Source organism: Microcebus murinus, chromosome 5 (genome assembly GCF_040939455.1).
Source record: "Microcebus murinus isolate Inina chromosome 5, M.murinus_Inina_mat1.0, whole genome shotgun sequence".
NCBI classification, from domain to species: Eukaryota; Metazoa; Chordata; class Mammalia; order Primates; family Cheirogaleidae; genus Microcebus; species Microcebus murinus.
In genome coordinates this window covers 36,155,100-36,169,113 of record NC_134108.1, presented here as the reverse complement: position 1 = coordinate 36,169,113, position 14,014 = coordinate 36,155,100, and the positions used below count along the sequence as shown (strand labels likewise).

The 14,014-nt window shown below is 37.7% G+C and overlaps 2 protein-coding genes across 3 annotated transcripts in view; both read left to right on the top strand.

The window, feature by feature from the left end:
• TPD52L1 (TPD52 like 1) overlaps window positions 1-14,014 on the top strand; it is a 377,442-nt gene that overhangs the window by 40,861 nt on the left and 322,567 nt on the right. The window lies entirely within an intron of this gene.
• The window catches only part of NKAIN2 (sodium/potassium transporting ATPase interacting 2), a 967,023-nt gene that overhangs the window by 944,863 nt on the left and 8,146 nt on the right, over window positions 1-14,014 (top strand). Inside the window, exons 6-7 of one of the 2 annotated variants that reach the window (XR_001157261.2) lie at window positions 12,129-12,210; window positions 12,863-12,951. Coding sequence is in view for 1 of the 2 variants with exons in the window: in XM_012777552.2 (XP_012633006.1) it covers window positions 12,129-12,210 (82 nt within the window). In the remaining variant the exon portion in view is untranslated. The remainder of the gene's footprint in view (window positions 1-12,128; window positions 12,211-12,862; window positions 12,952-14,014) is intronic. The other variant, XM_012777552.2, reaches the window with a different exon arrangement.

Sequence of the window (14,014 nt, the reverse complement as noted above, 5' to 3'; positions counted from 1 at the left end):
CAACATACCATAGACTGAGCATTTTAAAAGCAGAGATTTATTTTCTCAAGGTTCTTGAGGCTGGAAGTTCAAGATCAAGGTATCTGCAAGTATCTGTCCTGAGGCTTCTGTCCTTGGCTTGAATACAGCTCCTTTCTGCTGAGTCCTTACAAAGTTTCTTTCTTTTGTGTTTCTTCCACCAGTCCTGTTGGAATAGGGCAGTAGGGCCTTATCCTGTGACCTCATTTAACCTTAATTACCTCTTTAAAGGGCCCATCTCCAAATATAGTGACACTGGGGGTCAGGCCTTCAACACATGAATTGGGGAGGGTACAGAATTCAGTCTGTAACTCACCATATACAAAAACACACGCACACACCATGTGGTTCCTGGACACTTGAAAATATCTGTGGGGCACAGAGTGGGGCTGGCTGCAGCTCACTGGCCCGTTGCATGCCTGTGGGTAGGAGGCTTCAGGGCCGTAATGCTGTCGGGCCAGCTCCACGCTCACCGCCCCGTGCAGGAGTTCCCACTCAGCAGCTCCGGCTGCGGGGTGATCTGCCTTCAGAGGAGTAGCTCCCCACCAGAAATAAAAAGCTGAGACCCCCCACTCCAGAGAGCGTGCCTCGACCCTTGAACCCTCTTTGAGTGGGGCAACCTTTGCAACATCCTTTTATCTATTTGTTCAGGAAAAGGCAGAGATATATCTTAGGAGAAAAGGCTTTCTCCGGGAGAGCAGGCATCTCGCTGTGCTGTCTTTGTGGCAGGGCCCGTCGCTGTCTCATCTGTCACCAGCCATGCAGAGTGTTCCTTATGGCCTCCAGGCTTTTCTATTCCCCTCTACTTGTTCTATTTTACAATACTCTGTGAAAGAAATAAAACGTTCGGAGATTCCTGGCCGGGTGTGCCTTTTATTATAAATGTAGCTCTTCTCCTTCAGATAATCCTCAGCTCTTCTGCACCACAGTCAGATGTCCACTTCGAGTAACAGAACTAAGAATTTTCCTCTCTGCTTCATTAGCATTGCTAGATGTGACAATTAAAAGGAAGCCATGCAGCCATGGAAAATGTCACTAATCCATGACAGAAAAAAAGAAAACTATCATATGATTTCTCAATTTTTATTATGTATTCTTATAAGTCTTTAGCTTAATAGTTAAACAAAAACTAAATATTGGTCCTCTAGCAAATGAGTCCATTGTTCTAAGTAGTCACTCTCTTTTAAAAGAGATGCAATGTATTTGAAAATGTTATTAAATACTGAAATCATCTGGAGAAAGATGTGGAATGTCATTTAAAAAATAATATCCTAAGGGAATTATTTGGAAAGCAATATTGAAAAGTGAATTCTAGATGCTTAAATTTAGAGTTAGACACATGCACATTCCCACCAAGCAAGCACAAATGCATAAAAATCTGTCCTGAATTCTTCAGAATCAACTGGCCTTGGGATAAAAGTCACAATCGATTTATTGACTCTTTCCTTTGAAAAGAAAACCACAGGAAATTATTCACTTCTCTGAGGCTAATAATTTTCTGTTATTTTTATTTGATTTTTCTTCTAAAGCCTGCTGGCCTGTACTTTGATGTATTAAACTCCACCCCACATGTTTTGATAATGTCTCCAGTTTGTCATGATCACTGGATTTGAATGCAGTTCTTTGAGCACAATCACTTACGCATACCTATCGGGCAAGAAGAAGTATTCCCCGTGGAAAAAACAATACTTACTTCTTCCTGTTTATAAAGGAATGTAGGTCTACAGCAGAAAGTATAGGAGATACAGATAAACAAAAAAAGAAAATTAAACTGACCCCATAATTTTGAGTTTTAAATCTCAGTTCACATTTTGATATATGTCTCCTGGCCTGCCTGCCTGCCTGCCTGCCTTCCTTCCTTCCTTCCTTCCTTCCTTCCTTCCTTCCTTCCTTCTTTCCTTCCTTCCTTCCTTCCTTCCTTCCTTCCTTCCTTCCTTCCTTCCTTCCTTCCTTCCTTCCTTCCTTCCTTCCTTCTTTCCTTCCTTCTTTCCTTCCTTCTTTCCTATCCTTTTGTCTATATCTATCTATTATATGTCTATCATTCTTCCCATCTGGTTGTTAGGGCCATTCTACATTCTGTTTAGTAACCTGAGCTTGCTTTCTTATTGTTTATAACTTTCTCTTCAAATATAACCTAAGAGTGGGCATTAGAAATTCAAAAAATGTGCCAAGTTCCTGGGTGCCAGGTTGACAGGTAGAGTTGTGAGAAGGATGTGTCTATTTTAACTTATTAAGTATCATACTTAAGCAATCAAATATATTATATTGTTAACATCTTATTGTTTTTTCTCTTTAAAACATTTGTGTTAGGAATTTGAAAGTGACTAAGTGAAATAATCTTATCCATATCTGTCAGCTTCCTACTGAGCCACAACTTGCCATTTCTTTGCCCATCTCTGAACAGGAGCACATATTATTAAAGCCTGAAGTCCCAGACTTTGAATGTCACTAATCTCTGGCTATGACCTGCAGAATCCTATTGAGGCCCAGGTGAAAGGAGGTATCAACTTGTACCTTCCCCATACGCCCTGGCCAAAGCACAGAAGCTCTGCATTTATTTAATTTTATATCCTGTTTGTTCTGATTCAGGTTTATTTTGAACTATGAATTCTGCAGAGTTTAAAAAGAAGGAAAAGACTACTGCTATATTTCAACACCTCTATTTTATAAACCCATAAAGATTAAATGACTCACCCAAAGTCAATGAGTTCATTCAGGAACTTCTGACATCCAAATATCATACACACTGAATCCCTCAGTATGAAAGAGTATTAGGGGATGCCATCAGGATTCACATCTGTCATTTCCTGCTCTATCCTCAGCATCTATCATATCCCTAACCTGGAGGAGGACTCAGTTGTTTTTTTGGGGGGGTGGGGGAGGAAGAAATAAATGAATGAATCAACTGGGTTTCCGCAAATATTTTATGGACTACATGGGAACTGCTTAGGAAATGTGACATCTCCTTAGACTTCAGTTTATTCTAAGTAAATGAATAACCAATTAGAATAAAGCACCTTTTGTCATTTTCTAAACACATGGAAGAAAAAGGAAAAAGATGCATTGACATATATAAAATTGAATAAGTGATAAACACCTGAGACAAATGCCTACATATGCATATGCCTCTTGTCAATCACGCAAATTCATACCAGTGACAACAGAGTTCTTTAACAGTGATAGTGATACGTATCATTTTCACATTAACTCCCCAAACAACCTAGCACCAGTCTTTCAGTCTACTATTAAATTGCTCCCTCTTGTGGTTTCTTAAGAGAAAACATGGGCGCTCTATTTTGTTTTTTTAATTTCAGCATATTATGGGGGTACAAATTTTAAGGTTTCAAATAATGCCCTTGTCCCCTCTCCCCCCACAAGTCTGAGCTTCAAGCATGACCATCCCCCAGACGGTGCACATCTCACTCATTATGTATATAAATACCCGCCCCCCTCCCCCCTCCCACCTGCCCAATACCCAATTAATGTAGTTCCTATGTGTCCACTTAGGTGCTGATCAGTTAATACCAGTTTGCTGGTGAGTATATGTGGTGCTTGTTTTTCCATTCTTGGGATACTTTACTTAGTTACTACTAAGGGTTCCAGCTCTATCCAGGAAAATACGAGATGTGCTATATCACCGTTGTCTCTTAGAGCTGAATAGTACTCCATGGTATACATATACCACATTTTATTAATCCACTCATGAATTGATGGGCACTTAAGAGCAAGGGCTATTTTTTGAAATTTTAATAACATTTTATTTAACCCAATATAGCCAAATTACTACTTTTTTAAATAAGTTTAATTGTTTACTTTAAAATTTGAATATTCAGGCCAAAACTGAGTCTGATTCTTCAACAATCACTTATTTTCTCCCTTTTCTCATAGTATCTCCTCATTTACACTATATTGCTTTTCACTTGTATATACACACACACACATACACTATGCTCATCTTCCAATAAATCTAATGCTTCCAAATAAAAAATGTAAGGGGAAAGAAATTGATTCATTCTCTATCCTCTGCTGATTCAGAACAATCAGGACTTTTTTTCTAAAAAACAATGTAGAGGTGACAATATTCAAATAAGTGAAGGAGAGTCTTTAACGGGCATGAAATAGAAGATATTTTATACAGAGAATATTTATGGCAGGATACACTGAAATTATCCAGTAGATGAAAAATATCCACAGTGTTTGAATCAGTCTCAAGAGAAAAGAAAGCCAAAGCATATGAATTAAAGGAGGGAAAAGTGGTGACATTTACAGAAATGACTGAAAGAAAAATCTTCCATTGTGATTATTCTGCTTCTTTCACGTGTGCAGATACCCAAGGAACCTGTAATTGGTGCTCCGTCCTCCCTCCCTCACCATGTTTCTCTATACTCACACATGAGAAAGCAAGCAGCCAAGTGGCAGACAAATAGGATGTTTTTAGCACTGGAATGTTGACATACATGCTCCCAAAATAAAGTTGCTGGGATCCTTTGGTCCCATCTCCAGAGAATAAATGGGAGCAAAGCAAAGAGCTGGCACAGGACACTGAAGTCTCTCCAAAAGCCCTCCAAATCAGAGACGTGCTCAGAGAACAACATTCGCTCTTTTGATGAATGATGTTGGCTGGTACTCACTTTCTTATGCCCAGTCGTGCTTTTGTTTTGAAGTGGCATCTAATAAAAACAGCTTGCTCGGCCCAGCAAGCTCCTTTTTAACAGCAGGAGGACTAGGAAATACTGACTCTCTAAGGAAGGCCACCAAGTATGCAGAAAGAGAACATCTGAGCAAAGCAGTCTTACATGTAGGCATTGAAAGAGGGCCTTGTAAATAAGCAGGCTTGGGGCGAACCCTCAATCCTGTGTGACATTTAAATGAGGGCTGCTCTAGCAGAAGACACTCAGGGAGGCCTCCCCTACGAGTGGTTGGCATTGTGTGGCAGGGAGCTAAAGAGAAACAAACTTAAAGCTCACAGGAGGTGCAGTTTATTTAAATAATAGAAAGTAATTAGGCTGAAGACAAAAATCAGTGATGGCATTTTATAATTATGATTAATTTAAAGGTTAATTTCCTTTGGTGCTAAAATCTTATTTAAAACATTTACCAGGAAAGGAAATTAGGATGTTACTATCAAGAGGCATAGAGTGCTTCTGGGAATCTGTGCCTATTATCACTAGAAAATTAGGTTAGGTCCAAAGTGGGAATTTCAATTCATTTTTGCATATAATAGATGGCGGCCAGACCTCAGAGTCAGCAGGGGTTGGCTGGGGCAGGCAGTGTAACTTTTGCATTTGTTTGTTTGTTTGTTTATAGGCTTAATTGCAAATGTTTTCAACAAAGGAGCCTACTTTATACATGAATAATCCTGACACAAAAAGAAAATTGGATATGGATTGCTGCCTCTGTAACTAATGAAGTTGATGTTAAAGGAATTCCCAAGAGTGGAGCAGCAAAGGGAGGCACGCAGTCCCACACATGCACACACCCAGACACCTTCGCTGCTCAATTACATTGAATGAGGGACACTATCTCTGTTGGCTTCACACCTGTGGACCCTATCTATTCTCCTCTTCCAGGCCCCACCTTTTTCATCACTGTGTTTTCCCACTAAGAATTGTCATGCCTCAGTTTCCCATTGCGCTATATATTCAGCAGCTCACTTTTTTGGAAACTTGCTTAGTAAAATCAATGCGTAATAGTAACAGCCAGATGGAAATAACTCATTTGCACTAATTTTTCCCATTCATTATGCTTTTGTGAATTTGCTCACTTTAAATATTTTCTTGCTACCACAGATATATAAAACAATCCCAGAAATATGGAATTTATGCAGAAACATAAATATTACAAACAATATTAGTGATCACCTAACTTTAATCCCCTAATCTTTTTTTATTTTAAACATTTTCTTTTTTTAAATTTCATAATATTACAGGGGTACAAACGTTAGGTTACATATATTGACTACACATATTATAGTCAGAGCTACAGCATGCCCATCCCCCAGACAGCACACACTGCACCCATATGAATATACCCATCCCCCATCCCGTCTCCCAACTACCTGATACGCTATGAATTTTACTCCATATGTGCACATAAGTGTTGATCAATGAGTACCAATTTGATGGTGAGTACATTTGGTGCTTGTTTTTCCATTCTTGTGAAATTTCACTTAGAATAATGTAATCCCTTAATCTTACAGTTGAGCAAAGGAGCACTGGAATTGACTTGCTCAAAGAAAAACAATCATTTAGAGGCAGAACTAGGTGCAGAACTTAAGTCTCCAGATTCTAAGTATTCTTTCCACATCACTTCCCTGTGATACCCAAGATAGATTCTTGCAAATAATATTCATGGAGCAACCACTCTGTGGTGGGCTGTGTGTTAGCCACTAGGGATGAAGCAGGGAACTAAATAAATACTGTCTTTGCCTTCATGGTGCCTAATTTCTAGCACACAATTCACAGGCAAAAAATGGAATTACAGTAAAGCATGATGAGAGTTCAGACACGGGAAGGGGGTTGGGGAGATGCCGTGGGAATGACCCCAAGAGACTCTCATGCAGTTTAGAAGACAAGGAAATTCTTCCCTGAGGACATGACATTTCAGCTGAACCCTAAAGGATAAATGAGAAGGCTATACAGAATTTAACAAAACTTAAGAGTCCTTTTTTAAAGGGCACTACTTTTTGGATCCATATTGACCAAAGGTGCACTGTAATTCACACGGAAATAATCTTAAGTGCTTTTAATGAGTTTTATATAGAAAATTTAATTTCAACTTTCCCAAGTACCAATAAAAATGTTAGAATAACCACTGGACATTCTCTTTCCTGAAATTGCTACTGTTGTTTTAAAAGATAATTCATTTATTTAGGCTTGAGAGTTTTGTGATTTTCCTTTCTGGAGGTTACAAAATGATACAAAGATGATGTTAGCAAAAATTACAAGGTGAGGAATATTTCTCTAACAGGTGATTATAGCATGCATGTTTTATTTTTTATTTTCCTAAATATGCATACATTAATGTATCCACAACCCTAATTAAAATTTCTGCATGTAAATGGCTGTGCATTCTAAACATATCCTGGATGTCAGCTGAGAAGACATGACATACCCAGTCATGTCTAATGAGTTCACCTAAAGCTTGTAATAACTGCTCCCTCCAACTTTATCTGAAAGGCATGTCATAAATAATTGAAAGCAATTCTAACATGGGATAACAAAACAAAGATGGGTAAATCTAATCCATCCAAATGGCGTAATGGCATAAAGTGAGCCCAGGCACATTTAAGGTGAAGTTGGTTGAATTATTTCATCACATTCTACATGCTTCTCCACACTTATTGAAAGCATCAAAGATATCTGAATACATAATTTTCTGACCCTAGCTTTATAATTTCTTCACCTTCTCAGCTCTTACTCCCTCCCCATCATGGGGGATAAGCTGCCCACTCCATTGAACAATTCCTTTTGCCTACATACACATGAAAGCCTCATAAACCACAAACCAGGAAGATCCCAGCCTCTCTCTCTGTCATGTCTAATGTTATACAAGGTGACTGCCAAAAATATTTGAAATACGGAACTCAGTTCTACGTAGTTATTTTTTAACATCATCGCTTCATCTACCCCTTTCATTCCCTTCATCATACAGGCTATACTTGGATCACCTTCAGTACAGTGGAAGAAGGCTTCTCTAAGATCACCAATTCTGAAATTCTCTCCCTTACTGTAAACCCCTATCTTTGCTTTTTCCTCATTCTCCTGACTCCCTTTTGGAGAAATTTTTCTTCATTCTTATTTGGGAGCTCCCGCCACTGGAACCTATCTTTCTGTCATTCCTTGGATCTTCCTACTCATTATCTATCTCCAGGTTTAGCAAAGACCATGGTGCTCTCATTAGCACTTTTGATTTCCTTCCTCACTTGCACTTCCTTTATGCTTGGATTGTCAACATCCATGCCTGGTGACACTCAGATACAATTTCTCCATTTTTAATTCTGGGTGGTTGTGAATTGCTGGAGAAAGTCACTAAACCCAGCCACACATGTATGCTTGTCACACTCAAATAGATGCTGTCTCCTACACAACCATGCTCTCACTCTTCTCCTGTTGACAGTATGGCACCCTGGCCACAGGGCCTGTTCCAAACCTTTCCAGGCCCCTTAAACCAAGTACTCAAACCTGAGAAAGTCACAGCTATCAAACATAGAATTTTATTTCCCCAAAAAAGCCTCAATGATTCTCTATACTTACAATAATTCTTTTGTCTCCTTACAACCCTCCCCAAATTTAAGAGGAACAAGTAAGCTTCGCCTCTGAAAAGTAATCCATCCACCAAGCTTTGACCTCATCTCCTTCTGTCCAATCCAGTGCACTAAACTCTCAGTGTCTTTAGACTTGACCACTCCACTGGACAGCTCCTTTAGCCCACATATGTGCCAAAGCCTCACAGACCACAACCAGGACAGTCCCGGCCTCCCTCTGTTCTTTCTGATAATATACAAGGCAACTTCCAAACATGTTTGAAATATGCAACTTGGTTCTGTGTAGTTATTTTTTAATAGAAAATATCTTCCTTTTATCTACATTATGTCACACAGGCTATTCCTGCTTCTTGTCAAACCACAGTTAACCAACTAAGTGGGCATTTGAGGGGTCTCTGTAGACCTACGTCTGTTCTCCTCAGCTTCTGCTGATGACTTCCATGCTTACGTCATTCCATATAAAATTCTAGTAAATTCTGCTACAAAGTTCTCTTCTTTGAGCTTGATCTCCATCTATTCTCCCGGCCTGAAAAATTCTGACTCTCTCAGTAAAGAGCCTACTATGCATTTTAAAGCATAATTCCAATCATTCCTTTTGTAGAGATCCTTTTCAGAAAGAGATGAGATTCCAAATCTACCCATAGCATGTTTTTAATATATTATATACATCCTTCTAGGTATTACACACATATGATGCCTGATTCCCTCAATAACACTGTGAAGCTGAAATTGCTTTATTATCCTCCCTTTACGGAGGATGGAATTAAGGCTCAGAGCAATTGTGACCTGCTTACAGGTGCAGTGCTGGTAAGAAGTGAAGGCACAATCTGAGCAAAGGGCTTCTGACTCCAAAGCCCTCAGTCTTTGGGCTACCTCACAGCTTCCCCGTGATGTTTCAAGTGGTGGCATTACATTATTAGAAGAAATAACAAGATCCTGGTTGGTCTCAGGAGAAAAGCATCACGTGTTTCTTAAAATCTCACCTCAGGCATTGCCCTCACTGAGAATTAGCGAAATAAACAAGAGCAACAAGGCAGAACAGTGTATCAAGTGGAACTTAATTTCATTTTTTGCTAGGCCTTTAGAACCAAAATCTTAAAGTGGTTATTCAAACAACTTCTAACTAAAGAAATATTTTATTTATTATGATATCATTGTAGTTATTGCTTTTCACTTTAATTTTTTAGAATGTGTGAATGTGTTACCAAATTTAAAATATTAAAGAGCTGCCCCTGATACAAATAAGAAGGAAACATGAAAAACAGGACCTTAAAACCCTGATAAATTATAGTTGATGAACAAGATTAGGAAGTGAAGCATCTGTGGTGATTTAGTTAATAAGTCTCATTTCATTCAATGCGTGCTTTGCCTGCTAGGAGCCCTCTGTAGCATAACACTTTGGTGACCTTTCAGGTAACAACATGATAAAGGACCCTTTCCTATAAAGGATTATGTTTTCCTAACCAGAAAAAAAAATCTCAGAGTCCACCCAGGGATTTTATCGCAGACTGAGTACCTAAGTTCACATAGTCAGCTTGAATTGCTGCCACCAAGTAGGGCTTGGTGGGAGAAAGGTGGTTCTTTTCAATTGGGCCTATGGTTGGTTATGTTCTAAATTCCTTTTGTGCACCTGGAAGTAAGTACCCTTGAAATTCATACTTGCAGACATAATGGAAAGACACTATTTTCATAGGACCACACAAATTATTTAATGTCTTTCAATGAGTTCTTCTAAATATTTAAGCTTAATTTTTGGTGAACTGCTTTTTAAAATTTCCCCTCATGGCTTTTTCCAACTTTGTCTCCAAAAGGGAGTATGTTGACTAGTGGCTTTGTCATTAAGAACTAAGGAACAATTTTGAAATTACCAAGTACCAACTCCACTATGAATGTTTTTAAATCATAGTTATTAAACTGATATGGCACTTTACTAATTTTAAATGATTCAATCTCCCTATGTTTCCATAGGTCAGTAGGTGTAAACATATCCATATTGCAGATAGGAAAACTAAGGCCAAGAGAAAACACTGAACACTTGCAAAGAAAATAATAACATTCCTAAGTTGTCCTTTGGAGGTAACAGATAAGTCTATTATCTTGATTGTGGTAACAGTTTATGGGTCTGCAAATGCCCAAGCTCATCAAATTGTATACATTAACTATGTGTACTTTCTTATCAATTATATCTCAATAAAGGTCTATTTTAAAAAAAATTTTCCAAGTTGTCTTCAGAGAACCAAAAGTCAATCTCTCCAACAAAGCAGAGATTGTGCAAGTACAAATTTTATTTTGTCAGCTACTATGATACAATAATGGTAGATGCATGTCATACATGTGTCAAAACTCATAGAATGTACAACATCAAGAGTGAACCCTAATGTAAACTATGGACTTGGTAATTATGTGTCAATGTAAGTTATCGATTGTGACAAATGAAGCATTCTGGTGCAGGATATTGACAGTTGAGGAGGTTGTATTTCTGTGGGGGACAAGGAGTATATAGGAATTCTCTGTACTTTCCACTCAATTTTGCTATGAACCTAAAATTGCTCTAAAAAATAAAGTCCTTTAAAAAAAAAAAAAAGATTTCCCCCCACACAGATACCATGGACTTTATATTATTTCACATCTTGCTCCAATTCCTAACACCCTAGGCCTACGATATTAACAAGAGAACAAAAATTAGGCAAAGTAAGTCAATAGAATAAGATACTAGAAAAAGTAAGAGTATCCCAGGGCATCCTAATTGTCTCTATTTCCCTTTCTTTCTCCTTCCTGTCATGTATTTCGTCAGCCGTTTGTTGCTTTGCCTCCTTTATCCCCACCACATGACATCTATTTCCACAAATGAAGAAAAAAAAAAAAATCAAAACTTTTTCACAGTATTCTTAGAATTCCCTTTTCCAGATACTAATGCTGCCAGAACCTGGAGTTATAAAGCAACCATTTATTTTGCTCATAGATTCACTGGGTTAAGAGACAGGCCACAGCGGGGATAGCTTGTCTCTGCTCTCTTATGTCAGGGACTCAAGAATCTTCCAGCCAGTGGGAAGATACCAAGATCAACAGCTGGGTAGAGTCATTTAGAGAATTATTTTCTCCACACATCTGACTGTGGATAATGGCTATCAGCTGGAGCCTCAGTGAGCCCATCAGCTGAAACACATCAAGGTCACACATGTGTAACACCATGTGGAACAGGAAATGTTGTTGCAACCATTTTGGAAAATATAATCTGCCACAGTAATGCTTGTTATAGCTTACTGTATTTTAAATATCTGGGAATATATTGCATTTGAATATTTGGTTAGACTTCGCTCCACATCTTTGCCCCTGATTGTTTCAGATTGTAAGCCACAGGAGGACAAAGACAGTTACGTTAACTCACATGAGTTCCACCACAGCACCTTGTACTTGATAATCATAACACATATTATTACTAGCACTGCAATGGCTGATCGATGCATGCACTTGAGTGATCATTATTTTATGCTATAACATTTGTAATGTATTACAGAAAATCTCCAGGCTAACCAAAAAGGCACATAGCATCTTTAATGCACAAGGGAATTTTATTGCTCCAATTAGGTTCTTGTTGTTTTTTCTCCCCAGTGAATAGATTCTTGTAAAGCAGTAACTGAATCTCACAGTTGCAGGGGGTGGGGAATCACTACCCTGAAGGAACTATCTTGGAACTAATGTTTCTGTTTCTTCACAAATTTTTTACTTTCAGTAGGTTAGTAGATCATTAAAAGGTTTATATTAGTAATCTGTGTGAAGCTTTGATCATGAATGTTTACCTCTTCTGAAAAGTTAACTAATGAAGGTAATTGTCCCTCTCCAGTTGATTTCATAGGTGGCTTTGACTCTTATGGCTATCAAGGTCCTCAGAAGACATCTCATTTACAACTACAGCCTATGTACATGTAAGTACTTTGCCTTGAAGGTATTCTGGAATACTAAAAGATGATCGAGTAAATGTATCATGGCACAAAATAGATGGCATGCAACTTTCTGCTTCAGTTATATACTTCCAATATTTTCTCTTCTATTAATATTGTCTTGACTGGGATAATTCTAACATTTTATTCGTGATTTTTTAAAAATTTGATTTATCAGAAATGCCATCTTTAAAGTTACCTTTAGTCTTATCATAAGTATCACCTATGTGGCTCAAAAGCCAATATTATATACCACTTCTTTGAATTACCCAAAAGTTCTATATTTTGAAAATGATATATAACATTGTAGGCAGTTATATGTAACTCTATATAAGCCATATGTTCTGGTTTTTTCTAGTATAGCCTCAGTTTACACTGGTTATCATAGTATACTTATTACCAACCCTCCATATTACTCTCAAAAGGGTACTCATTTACAGGATAAATGATAGGTTCACCCTACTTCTATACAGTGCTCAAAAAAATCAAAAACTGAGCAGTACTATTCTCTATCATTTTTCTGATGTGAAAGTGAAAATGAACTGGAACATTAACACTGAAATTTATCGAACCCTTAACTCTAGCACTCAAGAGAGCAGACATACAATCAGAGCCTGATTTTTATATCTGTGTTTAGGCAAATTCCCTTGGATAACAACTGATAACAAATTCTATATATCAGCATCAAGTGATATGCTGAATTGCAAGCGAAGATCAAAATAGAAAGTAAGATTCCATTCATTTTAAAATGTGAACTTCTCTTTGAAGATATGTGTTTGTTGTCGTTGTCCTCCACCATTAAGTCATATTACCTTTTAATATCTTTAGTGTGTAGGATAATAAATGGAGTTTTAGAGTATTTCTCCTCCAAAAGATTAATCTTTAGACACCCCTTTTCAAGCTTCTCTTTAAAAAGAGAATTAACTATGCATTGTGCCTACCTTGTTCTTTGGGTCCCCTGTAGTTCTCTGAAATTATTTGCTAACACTACCCATAAAAAAGACTTTATCAGTTCAGAAATCGGCCAATACTTGGCTTTATTTAAAGCATTGCTTCTGTAAATAGTATATCACACATTCTCTTATTTACATTCTCACAACCACTGTCCTATTCAAGCACGCATGACCTGTTAAGTTTTCCAGTTTATTTTAGAACCTCTATCGTATTTGCCACATGGCTGCCAAATTAATCTGCCTAAAGTACAATTCAATTGATTTCACTTCCCTGCCCAAAAACTATCAATGACTTCCTGTTACCTACTGAACAAAGTTCCAACTCCTTACCACAGCCTGCAAGTCCACTCTAATCTGCCCTCAATATTCTATTAAAATACTATCTCTTCTCTGTAAATCTTAATAACTTTTGAGTTTCGACCATATGCAAATGATGCTGAGAGATACAGAAAAGTGTAATAAGAATAAGAATTGGGCTTGTCCTCCTGAAGTTTATACTCTATTTATGGCAGAAATAGTCTAATACCTCCTCTCAAACATATTTTCCAGCCAAACAAACTCTTACCTTCTTCAGATATGACATGTATTTTTCCAATGGTCCATACTATTCTTGTGATACCAAACATAATCTTTTTTTCCAAATTCTACCCTTTGAAACCCCACTGTCCTTTGAATCTTATCTTAAAATATATTTCCTTTAAAACTTCTCTTTCACTTCTTTTGCCATGTACTATAGTTGTTTGCTATGTATACCATACCTTCCCTATCATCCCGGAAAGACTTGGTAGCTACCATAAAAACAAAATAAATCCTTTATATTCTTTACTATTCTTCTC